The sequence below is a fragment of the Ursus americanus genome, chromosome 4, assembly GCF_024610735.1.
Source record: "Ursus americanus isolate L20-20 chromosome 4, mUrsAme1.1.p, whole genome shotgun sequence".
NCBI lineage: Eukaryota > Metazoa > Chordata > Mammalia > Carnivora > Ursidae > Ursus > Ursus americanus.
In genome coordinates this window covers 91,272,407-91,292,140 of record NC_142130.1, presented here as the reverse complement: position 1 = coordinate 91,292,140, position 19,734 = coordinate 91,272,407, and the positions used below count along the sequence as shown (strand labels likewise).

General features: G+C 47.8%; 2 protein-coding genes across 8 annotated transcripts in view; one reads left to right on the top strand and one right to left on the bottom strand.

Moving 5' to 3' along the window:
* Positions 1-5,910, top strand: part of HLCS (holocarboxylase synthetase) — a 208,848-nt gene extending 202,938 nt beyond the window's left edge. For 6 of the 7 annotated variants that reach the window (XM_045813556.2, XM_045813558.2, XM_045813557.2 and 3 more), the window contains 2 exons: positions 857-1,070; positions 2,683-5,910. In XM_045813556.2, coding sequence (XP_045669512.1) covers positions 857-1,070; positions 2,683-2,854 — 386 coding nt within the window. In that variant the 3' untranslated portion in view covers positions 2,855-5,910. The remainder of the gene's footprint in view (positions 1-856; positions 1,071-2,682) is intronic. The other variant, XR_015724268.1, reaches the window with a different exon arrangement.
* Positions 5,911-7,400: 1,490 nt separating this feature from the next.
* Positions 7,401-19,734, bottom strand: part of SIM2 (SIM bHLH transcription factor 2) — a 50,223-nt gene continuing 37,889 nt past the window's right edge. Inside the window, exons 8-11 of the mRNA XM_045813512.2 lie at positions 14,454-14,601; positions 12,896-13,064; positions 11,818-12,226; positions 7,401-9,605 (exon numbers count right to left, since the gene is read on the bottom strand). Of these exons, the coding sequence (XP_045669468.1) occupies positions 9,154-9,605; positions 11,818-12,226; positions 12,896-13,064; positions 14,454-14,601 (1,178 nt within the window). The 3' untranslated portion in view covers positions 7,401-9,153. The remainder of the gene's footprint in view (positions 9,606-11,817; positions 12,227-12,895; positions 13,065-14,453; positions 14,602-19,734) is intronic.

Below are 19,734 nucleotides of genomic sequence, written 5' to 3'. Positions count from 1 at the left end.
CCCTCTCCTGAAGCCCTGGGTTAGGAGCCCATAAAAGAGCCACGGAACACGGGTCGGCCCCTTGCCAACAGCGTAACCCTAGCACCAAAGACTTCCAAGGACAACGTATTAAAAGATGTGTTCTGGGGTTATGCCATGACCAAGGTTTGAAATCTCTGAATCCAGAGTTTACTCCTTAAGACCTGAGTGAAATTCTTTATTTTCAGCCATGTGTTTTGTTATTCAAGTCGGAAAAGAAACAAGAGACTTTCCTTCACAATGGGCTCAGTGCAGAGCGACTGTTCTTGGCGAGACCACGTGAAGCATTGTTTCCAAGGCCACTCCAAGGAGCTTTGCCCCAGTCATAGCTTCTGTTTAATGGAATTGAATCTGGCTGGTTTTTCTCCCCCAACCGATCCACAGCAAGGTTGGGGTGGTCGTAGCTTGAGCAAGGATAATAAAGGGACGTTTGGAAGGCAGATAGTCCCAAAGACATAAGTCGTTCATTTTTTTAAAGATTACTTATTTATTTGAGAGAGAGAGAGAGAGAGAGTGCATGGGGAGTAGGGGCATAGGGAGAAGGAGAAAGAATGTTAAGCAGACTCTGTGCTGAGTGTAGAGCCCCACGTGGGGCTCGATCTCACGGCCCTGAGACCACAGCCTGAGCTGAAACCAAGAGTCAGACGCTCAGCTAACTGTGCCACCCAGGCGCCCCGATAAGTCATTCTTTAAGTGGCCAGAGATGATAAATTTGAAATGAGGGAAAGGAAGCAGGGAGTCGGGGATAAAGGCTGTAACTCCTTCCAGGTGGTTGGGAGGAACGTGCGATGCAATCAGTAGGTTGAGCCGCTCATGTTTTTCAACTGTTTTTGTGCAGGCTGTGGATTTAACGTGAGTAACAGTAACCCTACCATATGCATCAATGATCTTGTCGCAGAATACAATAAGCAACACAGGACAGAGCTGAAGCCCTTAAGAACCGACAGTCTCATCGCCAGAACTGTGACGGTGCTGGAGAAACTGATCGACACATTTCAGGACAAAGGGCCCAATGGCGTTCTTCCCCTTTATTATAAGTATTGGGTCCACAGGTCAGTGCTGGCCCATCGTCATGCTTTTAAAATGTCTTTATTAAGTGAGTAGTTCAGTATCTTAAAACAAGAGACTAAGCACAGGTCTAGATAATTGCCTTTTTAAAAAGATTTATTTATTTTAGAGCGCGTGAGCAGGGGGAGGTGCAGGGGGAGAGGGGGCCTCAGGCAGACTGCACCTCGCACGGAGCTCAGTGCGGGGCTCGATCCCACGACCCCGACATTACGACCTGAGCTGACACCAAGAGTTGGACGCTTAACCGACCTCACCACTTAGGTGCCCCTAGATAATTATTTTTTTGCCTTTCTGATGGAGAAAACTGGTGTCCACCACATTGAGCAAGTTACCATCAGCAACACCAGGAGGAACCGGCATCCGGTGCCTGCTGGTGGGATGCTGTGGGAAGGACACAACCTCACCCGAGAGTTTTCCAGCGTGTTTAAGCAGACCCTAACATGAGGAAACAGACACACGTTAAATTGTAGAACATTCTAGATAACAACAGTTTTCAAAGTGAGATCCCCCAGGGGGCGGTAGCACCCTCACCTGGGAACTCGTGAGAAATGCGCAGGCTCAGGCTGCACCCTGGGCCTCCTAAATCAGGAACTCGGAGGCTGGCTGAACGTTCGCGTCGTAACACGTGCGCCCGCAGCACGGTGAACACCAACAGGCCTCAACCGCCTCAGAAGCGTCCTTGTGTTCAAACCCAAAATAAAAAGGTCGGAGATTTGTTTGAGATTAAAGAGGCATGACAACTAAATGCAAAATGGGATTCATAATTAGATCCTGGATGGGAGGAAATGGCCACAGACGATATTAATGGGACAATGGGGAAATTTAAACATGAACTGTATACTAGATGTTATTATATGGAGATGAGATTTCCTGAGGGTGGTAATGGTATTCGGGTTTTGTGGGAGACTGTTCTTAGGAGGTGCATGCTGAAGTATTTAAGTATAAAGTGTCACGACGCCTATTTTTAAATGCCAGCAGAAAGGCATGCGTGTGTGCACGAAGAGAAAGAGCGAGTATGGAAAACGTTATCAGTTGGTGTGAAGATAAGTGAAGGGGGATTCTGGGGGTCGTTGTCCTATTCAACTTTTCTGTAGGTTTAAAATCCTTCCAAATAAAAATGCGTGGCTGGGGGGGCAGGGGTGGACCCTGTATTTTAAAAGCTATTTAACAAGGATGTAACTCAACAGATACATTTGGAAAATATTAAAAGAAGCAGCTTTAGAGTGGGTTTAACTTGACTTTGATGGTACCCAGCTTCGTTGTAGAAAATCTGCTTTCCAACGCAGCTTCTTCCCCCGCAGTCTCAGCCCAAACCCCTAGAATGGCACAGTGGTTCTTCAGAGTGCCACAGGGCGGGGAAGTGGGGCAAATCCTCATCTGGGTGATCGGAGTTAGGAGAAAGGCCACGCTCCCTGTTGGAATTTCCATCACCCCGATTCTTCTAGTAGTTAGCAAAACAGTTCCTGCGGGACCAGTGAAAGTCAGAGCATTTGATCTCGCCCACCCCTCCCCTGCCAGAGGGGTGAGTCCTTAGCAACCTGTCCCCAGACACTGCATTACCTTTCCCACCGACCCTCTGCTCTTCTTCCCGTACAGCGGCCAACGGGTCCGCCTGGGAAGCCTCGAGGGGCCAGAGGTGTGGCTAGTCGGCCTGGATGACTCCGGGTTCCTTCAGGTCCAGCAGGAGGACGGCAAGGTGGTGACCGTGCATCCCGACGGCAACTCCTTCGACATGCTGAGAAACCTGATCGTCCCCAAACAGCAGTAGCAGGGCCTGGGACCTGCGTGCGGCCTGCCTGGGGCCGCCGGACAGCGGGAGGGCCACCGCAGCCAGCATTCCAGTTCATTCCTGCCGCCTTTCCTCGCCCGAGGATCTGGAAAATGGATTTAGAGCTGTAGGCGAAGGTGGCCTCCCTCCCGTTCATCTGCTGAATTCCTTCATGTTGTTCTGTCTGCTGCCATTTTTCTTGGCGTTTGCAGACGTTCTGGGGTGGAGGGATGACAAGCGGAAGATTTAGTTCAGGTGAAACACCGCCACAAGTGTGAAATCCTTCTCCCCTCTTGGGCTCGGATGTGTGTTGATTGGCCAAAAAAAAAAAGTTTTTATTTTGGAAAACAGCAATGGAATAATTCAGATGTTTCCCCAGTAGCGGAGACCTTCACTCCCAGACTATTAAAAAACAGATAAAAAAAAAAGCTTCCAGGCCCAGGCCGGCCATGAGGTAGAGGTTTGGTGACCCCGTTTATGAGCATTCAGGGAGGCGTTTTCTTAGAGGAACATGCATTGGCACTTGGTCGTTGTTCTATTTGTTTGCTAATAAGAAAAGAGACGGTAGACTCGTGAGCGTTAAGTCTGGGCCCGGTGGTTTGAGGGTGTCCCTGGTGTGGTTGCAGTGACCTTGTAGAGGAGATCGGTTACTTACTTCGACATTAATTTATGAGCTCTCTTTTCCTAAGTGAACTCATGGCAGATTCTGAAGGGACGGGATCAAGTTCAAGATTCTTAAGGCGTTGATTAGTCCTCGTGTGCGTGTGGGCTGGATGATTGGGCCCTAACAGCTGGAGACGAAGACTCAGGCATATACCACACACGAGGGAGGATTTGGAGCTTCTAAGCCCGTGGTGGGCTCGCTTTGAAATCTGGAGCATTCCTGAAAGACCCTTTGGTGCACAGAATGTAGCAGTACGTGGCATTTTATTTGTTAAGTCGTAATTTTTTTGCCCCCCTTTCTCTAAATTGCCAAGAACAAAATGCAGCTGATACGGAACCACCGTCATTTAAGAGGGTGTGCGCGCGCGCGCGTGTGTGTGTGTGTGTGTGTGTGTGTGTGTGTGTGAAGCTTTAAAAAGAAGACTTCAAGATCTGATGCCCTGAAAGTCTCCCTGGAGAACAAAAGAAAGGAAACCTTTTGATATGCGTTTGCGATCTCCAGATGCACTCCGTGCTTTCTCCACGTCACTGCTATCTCTGAACTTGTGAATCACACACGTTCCTTTTCAGCCTTAAAAGGCTAATTTTTTGCCCACTCTTTTCCCTTCCTGCCAGTCCCAACTGAAATTAGTGGAAAGAAAACTCGATGGAGCTCTCGGCTTTGAACAGAATCCCCTCATTGAACACTAGCACCAGCTTGACCCAGCTTTCCCCAGTCAGGCCAATTCCAGAAACTCGTGGTTTTCAGTATAAAATCTGCCTACCTTTAGCCAGGCACAGGCAGCGCCATAGGAAGGGGGGAAATAGCGTGTTTAGTTTAGTACACCACCCCAATATGTGCTTTTTGGAAATGGAACTTTAAAAGAACTTAAGAAGTAATTTTTGCAAATAAGGCTTCCGTTAGAATTACTTTTCTCCAAAAAAAAAAAAAAAAAAAATTGCTCTCTCCTATGTGTCCAAGTCTTCTTTTGGAACTAGTGACAAGTTTCAATAAAAGTCCACAGCACCCCAAAATCACCAAATGGACTCACCCTGGAGAGAGGGCATCTGCAAAATATCATCAGGAGGAAAGATCTCCAGGCTAATGTTGCAAGTTTCATTTCTCAAAGTTTGTAACATAAGGCAAGTCATCTCTCAGAGCTGCCATTGTTACTGTTTGAATTTCTTTGGGGGGTTCTTTAATGAAAAACATGCAATGTTTTGTTTTAAGCTGAAGTCCCATTCTAGACAGTTCTGCTTTTGGGGGGGAAATGTTATCATTTAATTTCCTTTCTGTAAATTAAAACTAATGACGTGTGGCCGTGTCAGTGCAGATGGAGATGATCCGGGCATGCCGCTTGGCCTCTGTGCTTTCAAGACTGTTTCTTGCTTGTGCTGCCGCACAGTTGTCTTGGGGGAGACAAAATAGACTTGAAGCAGATGCTACGTTTTCCGTAAACCCGATCTTGCCTCCTACGAACCAAAGACTTTTGAAATTCGGCTTCATCTAGAAGAGCTGAATGAAAGCATCTTCCTTAGAGCTGTTCGCGTTGGGGAAATTACCTGCCTGCCGCTCTACCCTCATGGCTCGGGGGCCTTTGCGCGCCTGGCAATCTCGGATCTCGAGGAGCTTTAAAGTCTTAACAGAAACGTTGCATGTTCTTCATAATCTTTAAAACACGGCAGCTGAACTCAGGATTGGCATGCGCTTCCAGGGCCTGGATTTGCTCGCAAGTTCAGAGGCCGCGCCGCGAGCCTCTTCCTGGTTATGTCAAAAAAAAAAAAAAGCAAGACCTCCTCGCTTCCGGGCTGGCCGCAGATTTCAGGGGAAGCCCTGGGAAAGCGCCCCCTGAATGTGCACAAGGAAGTTTCCCCTCGTATACATTTTTTTTCCAAAAGGCCTTCCGGTGGCCCCTACCGAAGCAGCGCCCCTTGACCCTGGGCGAAGTAGCAGGATTCGTGTCTGGTCCGAAACAGTCGGTGGGGGGCGCTCCTGCAGACTTTGCCCGATGTGGGAATAAGTGGGCCGATGGGGGGGAGGGCGCACAAGCCCAGGTGGGGGGAGCATGCAGCCTCCAGACCCCGGGCCCCTCACCTACCCCCGCGGGGGTGGCCTCTGTAGTTGCCCCTGCCCTGGAGCCTGGGAAGCGGGGGAGAAGCCAGCCTCCTCCAGCGGCTTCAGAATGCGGCAGGGGACGTTTTCGGCTTGCATTCGGGAAGGTCTGCTTGCTCTTAACAGGCAGCACGCGGAGAATCCTTACTCCTGGGTTATGACTATGCACATCTGAAATTTTAAAAAGCGTAAGCCTTCGCATTTGTACCTTTTCCAAGAATCGTCTCAGAAAAGTAATTACTTTAAGCCAATGCCTGTAAGAAGCAAGTCTACCAAAATAAACTTCAAGATTTTCTGTACAGTTTGGGCTCCTTGTGATTTTGACCGCAAATTTCATTTTTGAAAATAGGCAACTACTCTTGGTTACAGAATTTTTATTCATATTTAAACATTTTTACAAAATAAATAGTTTTACATAGTAAGGAAAATGTATGTATTTCTAAGTATTGAGAAGTTGGGTGCTTTTTTGGTTGTTTTTGATTTATTTTTGACAAATGTATTATGTGTCATACAAAAGAGAAATCTTATTACTCCAAAGAGTGAAAGTTAGCAAAACCCAAAGTAAAAAAAAACAAAAAACAAAAAACCCTTTTAACTGAGGTGAGAAATAAATTTAATATAACCATTTAATATAAATTTTTAAATTGAAAAATAAATTTAATGTAACAACAAATTTACTAGAACAGATTTTGTTCTTGTAGAATTGTTCTTACTTTTGTAAGAACTGCTTGACTTTTGAGGTTTTTCCCCAAGATTTTAACCTTATATATCATACTTAAGTTTAGGAACAGCTTGACTAATGCATCTTCGATAACCTGAGGGCTATGATTCACTAAGATTTTAAACTACTATAGTTTTCTGGCATTTATTGGAAAATGTTCTTTTTATCCCATTTTATCTGTAGCAGCCCCCACAGTCTACCTTAACTGTCTTACAGTTACAATAAATTACAACTTCGGGTAGACTTTGTATAGGATTCATTGACTGTATAAACTTCTCCCCCCTTGGGTCCAAGGGGGAAGGCTTGGCCATAGGACTTTAAAAAGGACAAAGGGGTGGGGGGGCAAGGGGGTGCAAAATACCCAGCTCTTGCAGATTTCCTCAGAGCAGCCTTCTTCACACCCTGGTCCCTTCTCTACAAAGGTATGAATGGAACGGCTTTTCTAGAAAGGGCTTCCATGAACATAAAAGAATTCCTTTCCCTGGGAGGCCCCTTGGAGAGCCCGGCCAGTCTTGAACCGGGTTTATTTCTCAAATCCGTTTGATCCGGCATTTTTGTCAACGTGTTAGGACCCACTACAATTTTTTTTTCTTTTCTTTTCTTTTTTTTCTTTTCTTTTCTTTTTTTTTTTGTGAAAGAGAGTCATATTTATTAAAATGCTTCCTCTTCCCCTGCCGGAGCCTCACAGAAGTCAAGAAATGATATCCCCAGCTTAAATGTGCAGACTCTTAAAGATGGAGGTAACAATATTAGGTTGCCATGGTAACTCCTGTTAACTTTGCACTGAGCTGCCGGCCTCCTGGAAGCTGGCTTGCATAGGAATCTTCCTTCATGTTCTAGGCTATGAAAACCCCAATGTTTGTTTAGACAAGGAAGTTTTCCCTAGTACACATTTTATTTTTCAAGTACATACACACTCGTTGTTAAGACTATTTACGTTATCATTTGCAAATCTATCATGGTCTTATTTTTTCACAGTAACCTTTGATCTTAAACTGCTTGAAAGCCTTCGTGGTTTGTATTTACTAACGAACACAGCCCCCGATGATGAATAACAAGGTAGACACAAACGCATTTTGTGGTACTTTATTGAAAAAATGTCAGGTGATATCGCCTGCTCATCAAAGCCCCACCTTTCAGGAATCCCGGTTTAATGACGAGACTTGTGAGCATAAAAAAATAATACCCCAGGCTTGTTTTCTGTGTGTATGAAGAGCTGCTAATGAGGTATAGCTAAGTGTCGCGTAGAGGTGCGTGCGTTTGATTCTTTGACTCAGTCCCTTTGCTGCACCACGCATGTTCCTAAATTTGCAAATGTCACCCCTACCATAAGGCTACTGACGCCCTGCTAAGAATGAGGCAGACCCTCAGTGTGACACTAGGCTGGCAAGCAATCATTTCACATGTTGCAAACAATTATATATAGGTGAGCTTTGATTCTAGAAGAATGAGTTAAAGACATTTGTGAAAACTCTTTCCACTCAGGCGCAGAGTTTCCTGAAAGAAAACCATTTTTGAAAAAAGGAAATGAGGGAGTGTTTATAGTGTGGAGCAAATTGAAAGACGGTGGTTCGATGCATCAATCCGTTTCAGAGCCATGGTAGGATTTTTAAATGGTGAAATCTTGAAGCAAAAATATAAAAGTAAGACAAAAATGAATGGAAGTTTATTTTTAAAACACTGCTGGTGCCTTATAAAAGGATTTCTGTTCACCTGTTACATACAGGACATGTTCACGGGGTTTTCTTGCTATGCAGGAAATGCAGGAAATGCTGAAGGAAATGTATACATTTTTATACCATTCCTCTCGAGCGTTCTTCCACAGGGGCGCAGTGCATTGACAATTTCCATATTGCACATGCAATGTAACTAACTTTATTAGCATGACTTGTAGCAAACACGAGCTTAGGGAATTACAGGTCTGTGTGGGCCAGAGGGATGTTGCCCCCTAAGCAAACGTGACAGGGGTAGCCAGTCGCCTTGGGCACCTCGTCATCCACTTGTCATTCTCAGAAAATATCTGGCTTTATTTTTGCATTTAATGCCTATTCCATATATTCTGAAGGTGCTATTCTTGGTGGTATCAAGAGTTCATAGGGGTTAGGAAGTAAAAGCTCACGAATGTGCTTGTGAGTCACACCCGTGTGCGTTCACTCCCTTGGTCTCGGCTTGCCGATGTTCGTACTGAGAAAAGGCTTAAATGAACACAACAACTTTTAATGAGACTCGTGAATGACTTGTAAAGCGGTCAGAGCTGTTGCCGATGCGTGGGACTTAAGTCATCACAGCCCGCCTTCGACTCCAAGACTCCGAATTCTGGAGGCCTCCTCCTTCCAGGGGGTCTCCCGCCCGGCTTGCCTGCCCGTATCAGGGTGCGCTCTCCCCTCTACAGTGGGGGTGGGAGCTCCTTCAGTCCCCCGGGGGGAACCGCTACTGAGCATCGGGGGCGAGGCGAGGCGCGCGAGCCTGATGTCAAGGTGAGGAACCCAAGTCCGCCCCCAAGACGGGGTAGTTTGAGGTCACACGTGGGACGCGGGGGGCGCTCCGCTCTGCCCCTTCGGAACCCGGATCTTGGAGAACGAAGGTCCGGCGGGCCTTCCTCCCCCCGCCTCGGGCCGCACCGCAGTCCCCTGCACTGGCGTTTGTGGGATCTATGTAAAAATCTAGACGTCGGCCGCGGAGTTCTATTAAAATAGTCGTCTCTGTATAAATTAATTTAAACCGTGCATATACAGCTCGCCCCCCGTCATTCGGCTGCGCTCTGGAGAACAGGAGCCCGAGGCCTGGCCTATGGCTTCTCCCTGCGGGCAGCCCCGCGCGAGGTCACCTGCCGTTGGTGATGATGACCGAGGCGCCCAGGTAGTGCGGCAGCGGCGCGCCGGGCGGCGAGGCGGCGGCGGGGCCGGGGGGCCGGGGCCGCAGCGCGCCGGCCGCCGCCTCGGGGGCACCGGGGCCGCAGGCGAGGGCGGGCGCGCCGGGCGCAGCGCCCCCCAGCGGCCCGCGCCGGGCCAGCACGCGGTGGTAGTTGAGCAGCACGAAGGGCAGCTGCGCAGGCGCGCCCGGGGGCTCGGGGGCCGGCGGCGCGCAGCACTCGGGCGCCGCGCGGGCCAGCGCCAGCCGCGCCCCGTCCCGGGCGGCCTGGCGGGCGGCCTTGGCCGGGCCCAGCGCGGACTCCTCGCGGTAGTGGCCGCAGCTCGGGAAGCTCGGCGGCGGCGGTGGCGGCGGCGGTGGCGCGGTGTCCTCGCCAAACCTGCGCGCGGCGGCGGCGGCGGGCGCTGCGGGGACAGGCGACACGTTAGACGCCCGCGCGGGGGAGGAAGGGGACCTGCCCAAAGCAGCACCAACCCGGCGGGTCCGGGCGCCGCCACCACCCCTCGGCCACCCGCAGCGCGCACCGCCCACGCAGCCGCCTGGGCCCCTTGCCCTCCGCGCCCAGGCCCGCGCTGCCCAACTGCGAGCTGCAGTGCTCTGGTGGTCGCATTAACTAGCGAAGAGGAACAGGTGCAACTCATGGACCCGGTGCACTCAATGTAATGCCGCATGTGCAATAGGTTCTTTCAGTGTGGAGTCAATACTTTCAAATGATTGCGATACTTGACTCTTTGTTTCTGTCTTGGAAGTGCAGTGCACACACAGCAGCACCTCTCGCTGCCCTAGCCACATGTCAGTGCGCGACAGCCGCACGTGGCTACTGGCTACCATATTGGACAGCGTTGGTCTAGAGGCTTCCACTGCCTGACCGGTAAGGTGGCCCCAGTCAACCCTGTTTTCTTTTTTTTTTTTTTTCTTCTCTTTTTTTTTTTTTTTTTTTGCTTAGCCCTCAGTAGGGAGGGTGAGGTGGTAATCACGCCTGCTCCTTTTAGTGCAGTCATAACTAAATAATCACCCTCAGTAATCAGGTGCCTGCAATCAATTAGCTCCCTATGGTCGTTCTGGGGTTTTTTTAACCTTAAGACAAATTTTGTCTTCCTTTAACATCAAAAAAGACTAGAAAGTAGATCACAAATTGCCCCAAATTAGCACCTTTGGTCCATTTTTACCAAGTATATGACAAATGAGCTCCTTATTAACCACTTTCACTTTCAAAATAGCAACTAAAAAAAAAGATGCTGTGTGTTAGTTATATCATTGGCCAGCTTCCACACGCAAAGAAAAAGAATTCTCTCAGGTCAATCTCAAGTCAATAATACTTTCGGCTGTTATCAAAATGCTTAGCTTTACTTCCCTTCCTTGGTTATGTGAGCGATCCAGTACGCTGATGGCTTTCGCTCCAAATCTGAGAAACTGTGGCTCCAAGGACTGGCCCAGGCCGGAAGGCAGGGCTGCACTGCCCTAGTCGCTGGCATGTTCTTTTCTAAGCTGGCTACTTTTGAAACATACGTCCTAGTAATCTCCAAGGTGGTTAGCTTTCTCCCACAGCCTATCCCTCCTCTCAGATTTAGAGACAAAATGTGTCTCCGCCTTGAAAGACAGGCCAAGCAAGAGATTCCCCAGGCAGCCCGAGGAGGAACAGAGCCCTGCCTCCAAAGAGAGAAAGTTAGAGTGGGGAAGGGGGTGGGGCTCCAGAGAGCTCTCCTGTTCAGGCAGGGGTTTCTTTTCTGAGCGAGTACCATTTACCCCAAATGCAGTAGCCCCTGCAGGAAACTTGCACCATCTTGGCCTACCCTCTGAGCAGTCATTAGGTCTGCGTGACACACAAATACACCTCTTGCAGCTACCCCTCAACCCCACCCACCCTCTGCCTGGGGTTGGGCCAGTGAGCAAACAGGAGTCTGTCTGGGCTGGGGAAGCTGGTGGCCCATCCCCGGAGGACATCTGCTTGTCTGCTACCAGGAAGAGCTGGGGGAGGGGCCACTCCTGCCTCTGCTGTTGAACCAGCGGTGCTGGGCAGGTGCCCATTGTGTGCCGAGCCCTGGGGTAGTAGGCGTATCGCATGGGTTATGGTCGCATTTTACAGATGAAGAAACTGAGTCGTGGAGTGTTTATGTTATTTGCCCTGGGTTGGTGAGTGACATTTGTGTCTTTGAGCTCATGAATTTCCACCACTGTTTTCTGCACTTTGAAAACTGGCGTGGGAAGAAAACCAACAGAGTCCTGTATTCATTTTTGGGTGGAGTGGAAAAGTAATCTTGTAAAATAAATGTGGCTGGAGCATTCTCAGTACCCGGGAGCTGGGTTTGAAAATCACTTTGTCTCCCTCTTGGGGAGCAAACGAGGCCAGGGTTTTCAGGGAGGGTGGCTGAACACCTGGGTTCCTCTGCCCTCAATACTGTCACTGGTGCCACGAGAGGCACGCGGACTCGGTCACCCCGCTCGTCTCCCTCTCGTGAAGCGACTCCCGTCAAGAGCAGGAAAGCGGAGCAATTCCTACTTACAAGCAGAAGGAAAAGTTGGCCCACAGTGTGAGGATCCTTTTTCCATTTGCCACCCACCACCGCCGCCGCTGTCCACAGTCCCGCCCCCTCCCCTCGTGCAAACACGACCCACCTTCGTAGTTTGGCACGAGGCTGTGCCGAGCAGCGTTCACCGGCGGCTCAGAAAGGTTTTTAGCTGGAGACGGGCTGCTAGGCACTAGGGGGTTGGCGTAATGCCACTGGCATTCACCACTGGCTGGCAGGGCGCTCAGGAAAAAGCGTGCCACCTCACACGGGGATCCTTGGGGCTGCCCGAATTTGGCCGGCAACATTGGCTTTTTGCTGCTGAAGACGTGAGAGTCCAGAGGGAAGTGTCCATAATGGTAGGAGAAGGGCAGGCTGTAGGACGGGGCGTACAAAAGGTCGCTGCTTTCTGAATGGAGCTGCTGTTCTGGGGGTGCCGGGGCGTTTGCCGGGGGGCTGGCTCTCCAGTTTCCCAGCTGGCTGCATTCCAGTTTGTCCATTTGGAACGAGCTGTATTGCTGCATGGCAAAGAAGATGGATGAAGGGGCCAGTGAGACACTGCCCTCCGGCCTCACCAGACCCCACCCTCTAGGGCTCAACGGCATCCCTGGGCTGGGCCTACCTGGCCACCACAGTGAGGTCCCACCGGGGACAGGTGCACAGTAAACAGTACCACAGCGACCCACCTCCTGCTTGGAACGAGATCCCCCCAGCCCAAGCTGACCACATACCAGATACACATAGGCACTTTCTATTTCTGAGAGGTTACAAACTACTTAAAAAAAAAAAAAAAAGTTTTCATTAAAAAATAAAATTTTCATAAAAAATAAATTTCATTAAAAAATTTTTAAAAAGGAAGATTTTCATTGTGCTATGGAAGCACAATGCACTGTGCTCTAAGCCACGTTAACATGGATTCCAACAAGCTGATGTGCCTTCCTAATTTAGTCTTTTTCCTAGATCTGACGAGTCCTCCCAGATGTTGGCTTTGAGTGCCTCCAGGCCGAGTCACTGCTGTGTGTGCGGGACAGCCCCAGGGGACCTTGCCGCACCGCACAGGGAAGCTTCCAGCCCGGGAGACCTGCTCTGCAGTCAGAGGCTCAGCATTCCCAAACGGGCTGGGGGTCCTGAGCCCCCCCCAGGCCGGGTGTCTGCTGCACCCTGCCCCAGCGGGCCCCACGTGTTACCTGTGGGGGGTAAGGGTTTGTTCTCAGCTTTGTCTTCAGCTTCGTATTTTTGGGTTTAGCTAATTTCCTAGTTTCTTGTGAGGTAGACAAGGCAGTCCTCCAGGAGTCCTGGCACTTGGACGTAGACACCTGGTCCAGCGACAACTGCAGCTCCTTGTATTCGATATCCCTGAGAAGCAAGAGCAGGACAAGTCCTGTCCAGCGGGCTGCCGGGAAGAGCGGCTTCCCTGGCCCCACCCCTGAGCGAGGGCATCACAGAGCTCCAGCACAGCTTCACTGAGGTTGGATGGGACAGGACTTGAGCAGGGCGCAGCCCACCCTCATGATAAAAGCCCCCGCTAAAGGCCTGGGCAATGCTGAGTGAGGTCAGTGTTCTCCAGCAGGAACGGGGGGGGGGGGTGTCACTGTAGTTCTCTCATCCCGTAGCTCCCAAACACATTTCCCTGGGGCGCCATGGGCCACGAGGAAGTGTGTCAGGGCAAAAGGAAAGGGCAGAAGCACTACTTCTCAGTTTGAGTATCTGGGCCTCAGCTGCTTCTCTAGTTAGCACCCAGGGAGGCGTGAGTGGGGGACCGTCAAGGGTCCAGGAGCCTGGCTGCCAGCTTCGCCCATTTCCACAACAGGCACCTGTTTCTGCCCTAAAGAGCCAACTAGGCATGGTTGTGTTCATGGGTTGTGGGGGGAGTTGCCCAAAGTACCAGCCCACACCTGTTTGCTTAGGAAGAATCATTAAGTGGCTAAAATGCTTTCTTCCCTACAGTTTTGCTAAAATCACGCTCTAGTTCTAAAAAAACCAAACCAAACCAAGAAACCAGGGACCCGGCAATCATTCTGTGAGAGAACTGAGAGCCTAAACCCTCAGTGCCGTAGAGCACACTGGAGAACCTTGGTCAGGGTGGGGCTGGGGGGCTGCGAGGGTATCAAGTTCAGAGCCAGAGCTGGGGGCGGGTGATTTCACATACAGTAGCCATGGTGGCTCCACAGTAGTATATGGTCCCAGGGAGACGCATGTCCTGCTGTGCGTAATGGTCTTAAAAGTATTTGCAACTGAACTTGACCTTCTGGGATTCTAAAGGATTCTAAACGTTCATCATCATCTACAATGGGCTATACAGAAAGGGAAAAAACGCGAGCTATCTCCTGTCCCAAATGGCAGGAGCATGCAAGATGACCGGATGTTTGTGGGCACGAAGAGTATAACTTCATATTCCTGGTCCGGGATGGACATCGCCTGTAGAGCTTATGCAGGATGGAGGGGGGCCATCTCCCCCCACCCTCAGCTGGTCTCTGTGATCTGATCTTCAGCTGTGCCTGGGGCAGGGCTCCCTTTCTGGTGTTCCCCGCACTGCCTAGCACCTGGCTCTCAGTGCTCAGTACAGAAATAGTTTGGACCTTCCCAAATGAACAGACTGTTCAAATAAAAACGAAACAGCAGACAAATGAACAGTTTCGGAAAGAGAGACAAAGAGAGAGAGAGGGAGAGATGGTGCTTGTGGGAGCGGGCTGATGAGGGACAGGGGAGGAGGAGAGAGCAAGGAAACAAATACGTCTGACTTACGTGAGGACATAATTGACACTCACGATGCAGTGCGGCCGTGACGAGCGGCTGTTGTGCACGACGGTGGCGCAGCTCTGCACCCACACCCAGCCGCCCAGCTTGGACAGCAGCCGGTAGTACTTGGTGGTCACCTGGCCCTTCACCAGCACTGCAAGCACAAGGTGACATGAATCCCGAGGGACAATTAGCAGGCCCCACTTTGGGGACACCACGCCATGGATAACCTGCAGCCCTGGTTCTGGACCTTTCTGGGGTCAAGGACACCTCTGAGAACTTGACAGAGAAATGGGCTTTCTCCACAGGAAGGTACATGCTTGCACGCACACACACGCACACATGCACACGTGCAAGATTTTTGCCTACAATTTCAAGGGGTCTGAGGAGCAATCTCTCCCCCTCATCAAATTTAACAGTCACTGATTTCATTGGGAAAAACAATTAGTCCCCATACAACATTTGCACCTGGCAGAGTGATAAAATTGGTTCTGCTTTTCAGTTTCCCAAATGCCACGATTATGTTATAATCCCCCAAACCCTTAATCCCCAAAACCCTTAATAGGCACCAGGGGGAGGGGTGATGTAGTTATTTTAACAAAATAATAAGTCCATTCAACCAAGTGTCAAATTGTTGTTGATAGGTGCTACTCTCCAGAACACGTGTGTATTCACGGTGAGACTGCTATTCTGTTGCCTTTTATATTTTCTTCCCATCAACCCCCCTTTTCCTCAGGCCTGTTAATTTCCTATGTTGCATATGTAGGAAAGAACTCTGCTTGGCTGGTTTCTGAACACGGGGCCTATGGGCCCATCTTCCATGCATGGGTGCAAACTCCAGACTGCTGAGCCATACTCACTTCCAAAGCCTCTGTGCTGATTTCCCTCAGGGCCTGGAGGGCACAGGCTGGAGGGGAAGGAAAGTGCCAGAAGCTTTGGGTGGGCAGTGGAGAGGAGAAAGTCCCAGTTAGTCTTCTCCAGGGAAGAGAAGGCCAGCACAAATCTAAAAGGCATCCCTTGATATCTAGGTCATGGCTACAGGGCATCCCTGCTTCTCAAAACAGGGCTGGCCCCAGAGCCCTAATTAGCAGCCACCTGAGCAGGGATGTGGGGAGGTGGCCAAATTCTGTGCCTGCACTAGTTGGCACCGAAGGAACCCCCAGGGGCTGAAATTCAGCCCTCATCTTGTGCCACTAGGCAGAGCCCCCGTCACTGTCTGCCCAAACCCTCCTGGGGCTCTCCAATGCCTTTTGTGGCTTCTTTTTATATTAAAGGTGCTTCTTTATCATCCACTTTAACACCTGCAGTAAAATATTCTGGTGCAGAAGAAAAATTACTGTAAATACGATAGTCAAAGAGCTACTAGCCTTAATATATAAAGAGTTCACATAGATCAATGAAAACATTAAGACCCTAAAAGTAATATGAGAAAAGGACCTGAACAAACAATTCACCAAAGAATAAATATAAGTGATAAACAAATATTCAATGTATTTGCTAAACTCAAAGCTAGATACCATCCATTAAATCAGCAGACATTCAAAAAGAAAAAAAATATTGTATGGTTCCATTTATGTGAAATGTCCAGAATAGGCACATCTTTAGAGATCAAAAGCAGCTTAGTGGTTGACAGGAGCTGGGGGATGAGGAGGACCAGGAGTGACTGCTGATGGGTACCAGGGTTCTTCTGGAGATGAAGAAAATGTTCTGGAATTCAGTAAAGGTGATAGTTGCACAACATTGTAAATATGCTGAAAACCTCTGAAAATGGTTAAAATGGTGAGTTTTATACTATGTGGATTGTATCTCAAAATAATGAAATGACAATGGGCGATGTCAGCTAATCTATGGTGGGAGGCATTGTCATGTGTTGACAGAAGATATGTTCCTTCTGGGAAGCAGTCTGATGGCTCATATCCATTGACACAGACTTCACTTCCAATAATTGGTCCTGTTACAAGGATTTCTGCTTATAATTCTGGGGGAAAAGGAGGGGGAGACTTAACTGCCCAAGAAGTTTAGGGAAGATGGTAAATAATTTTGGAGTACTATGCCGCTACTGGAATAATGATTAATAAAACTTTGTAGCATTACGGGGAATGTGTATGACATAATGATAAATGAAAAGAAGGCACATCCAAGACCACAGACGTACAAAGATCATATGAGACTGCTATGAACAATTACATGCCAACAAATCGAGGAACTTAGAAGAAACGGCTAATTTGCTAGAAACATACAACTTATGAAGACTGAATGATGAAGAAACAGAAAATCTGAACAGGACTGATTACTAGAAAGAAGACTGAATCAGTGATCCAAACCTCCCAACAAACAGAAGTCCAGGACCAGATGGCTTCACTGACGAATTCACCAAATGCTTAAAGAAGCATTAATACCAATCTTTTTCAAACTCTTTGGAAAATCAGAGGAGGAGGGAATACTTCCAAACACATTTATGAGGCCAGTGTGTCTCTGATACCAAAACCAGACAAGGATACCACAAAAAAGGGAAATTACAGGTCCATATCTCTGATGAAATAGATGCAAAAATCTTCAACAAAATATTAACAAACTGAATTCAAGAATACATTAAAAGGATCACACACCAAGATCAAATGGGATTTATTTCCAGGATGCAAGGATGGTTCAACATCTGCAAATCAATCGATAGGATACACCACATTAACAAGGTGAGGGATAAAAATAGATGCAGAAAAAGCATTTGGAAAAATTCATCACCCATTTATAATAAAAAAAAAAAACCCTCTCAATAAAATGGGGATATAAAAGCCCACTGTACATAATAAAGGCCATTTATGACAAGTCCACAGCTAACACTACACTCAACAGGGGAAAGCCAAAAGCTTGTCCTCTCAGATCAGGAACAAGTCAAGAATGCTCACTCTCGCCACTTTTAGTCAACATAGAATCAGAAGTCCTAGCCAGAGCACTTAGGCAAGAAAAAGAAATAAAAGGCAACCCAATCGGAAAAGAAGGAGTAAAACTGTCACTATTTGCAGATGACACATTATATACAGAAAACCCTAAAGATTCCATCAAAAAATTCTTTTTTTTTTAAGATTTTATTTATTTATTCGACAGAGAGACAGAGACAGCCAGCGAGAGAGGGAACACAAGCAGGGGGAGTGGGAGAGGAAGAAGCAGGCTCCCAGCGGAGGAGCCTGATGTGGGACTCGATCCCATAATGCCGGGATCACACCCTGAGCCAAAGGCAGACGCTTAATGACTGAGCCACCCAGGCACCCCCAAAAAACTCTTAGAACCAATAAACGAATTGAGTAAAGTTGCAGGATATAAAATCAATATACAAAAATCTGTTGGGTTTCTATACATTAATAATGAACTATCAGAAAGAGAAATTAAGAAAACAATCCCCTTTACAAATTACATCAAAAAGACTAAAATACCTAGGAATAAATCTAATGAAGGAGGTGAAAGACCTATACCCTAAAAACTACAAGACATTAGTGAAAGAAACTGAAGGAGACACAAATTAATGCAAAGATATCCCATGTTCATGGAGTAGAAGAATTCATATAAAATGTCCATACTACCCAGAGCAATCTATAGATTTAATGCAATCCCTATTAAAATTCCAGCATCATCCTTTGAAAAAACAGAACAAACCATTCTAAAATTTGTATGGAACCCCCCAAAATTCCTTAAAAGATGAAAAGCAAAAATAACAAGTGGTACTGCATAGCAATAAAAATAAGTGTTGGCAAGGATGTAGGGAAAAGGGATATAGGGCACCCCTGTGCTCTATATGTAGGAATGTAAGCTGGTACAGCCTCTATGGAAAACAGTAAGGAGGTTCCTCAAAAAATTTAAGACAGAACTACCATATGATCCAGAAATTCCACTTCTGGGTAATTTTTCTGAAGGAAATGAAAACACTAACTTGAAAAGATATCTGTGCCCGCGTGTTCATTGCAGCATTACTTACAAAAGTGAAGAAATGAAAGCACCCTAAGTGTCCATCCACGGATGAGTGGATAAAGAAATTGTGGTGGATATATGTACACACACAGAGGAATACTGTTCAGCCATAAAGAAAGAAGGAAATCCTGCCATTTGGGACAACATGGATGGACCCTGAGGGCATTTTGTTCAGTGAGATAAGTCGAAGACAAATACCATGTCACCTCACTTACATGTGCAAACTAAAAAAAAAGTTCATAGATTCAGAGAACAGATTGACTGTTGCCAAAGCTGAAGGGTGGCAGGTGGTGAAATGGGTAAGAGGGATCAAGAGGTAGAAACTTTCAGTTTTGAAATACATAAGTCTTGGAGGGGCATCTGGGTGGCTCAGTCCGTTAAGCATCTGACTTCAGCTCAGGTCATGATCTCAGGGTCCTGGGATGGAGCCCCGCTTTGGGCTCCGAGCTCAGAGGGGAGTCTGCTTCTTCCTCTCCCAACTCATGCTTGCTGTCTCTCTCTCTCAAATAAATAAAATCTTTATAAAAAAATAAATTAAATGAATAAGTCCTGGAGATGTAATGTCCAGCATGAGGACTTAATAACACTGTATTATATACTGAAAGTTGCTACAGGAGTAGATCTTAAAAGCTCTCAAGAAAAAAATTTATAACTATATATTGTAATGGATGTTAACTAGACTCATTGTGGTCACATAGCAATACATACAAATGTCGAATCATTACGTTGCACACCCGAAACTAATATACTGTTATATGTCAATTATGTCTCATTAAAAAAAAAGACGAGATTCAGAAGTACGTAGAGTACAGGTAGGAGAAACTGCACGCACATGTGCACACACACATATACACCCAGCTAACTGTGTGATCGCGGACAAGTTACTAACCCCCTGTGGCTCAGTTTCCTCATTTAGAACAAGGGCATAATCATACTCCCTACCTCACCCGCTGCTGGGAGGATAGATAATCTGTGTGAAGCTTTAGAACAGGGGCTCGGACACACAGCAAGGACTTGATATATATTAACTCTCATTATCTGGCTGGTCAAATTACAAGTAAGTTTCATTTTCTTCCTCTCAGCTTTTTTTGACTGTCTACATTTCCAACAATAAGGAGGTGTTTGTTTCTTAATAAAAGTGAACGATGATTTTCCCACAGGTAAGTAGTTTGTGTGGAGGTCAGGAAGTGGAAATTCAACACACATGAGGCCCCACGCCCCTCACTTAGCCCCACAACCGCCATCCCGCCCAGACGAAGGGCACGGCTCTCTGGGACAGTGCAGACACGAGCGCTCTTCTTCCCAGGGTTGGCATGTGCACCTG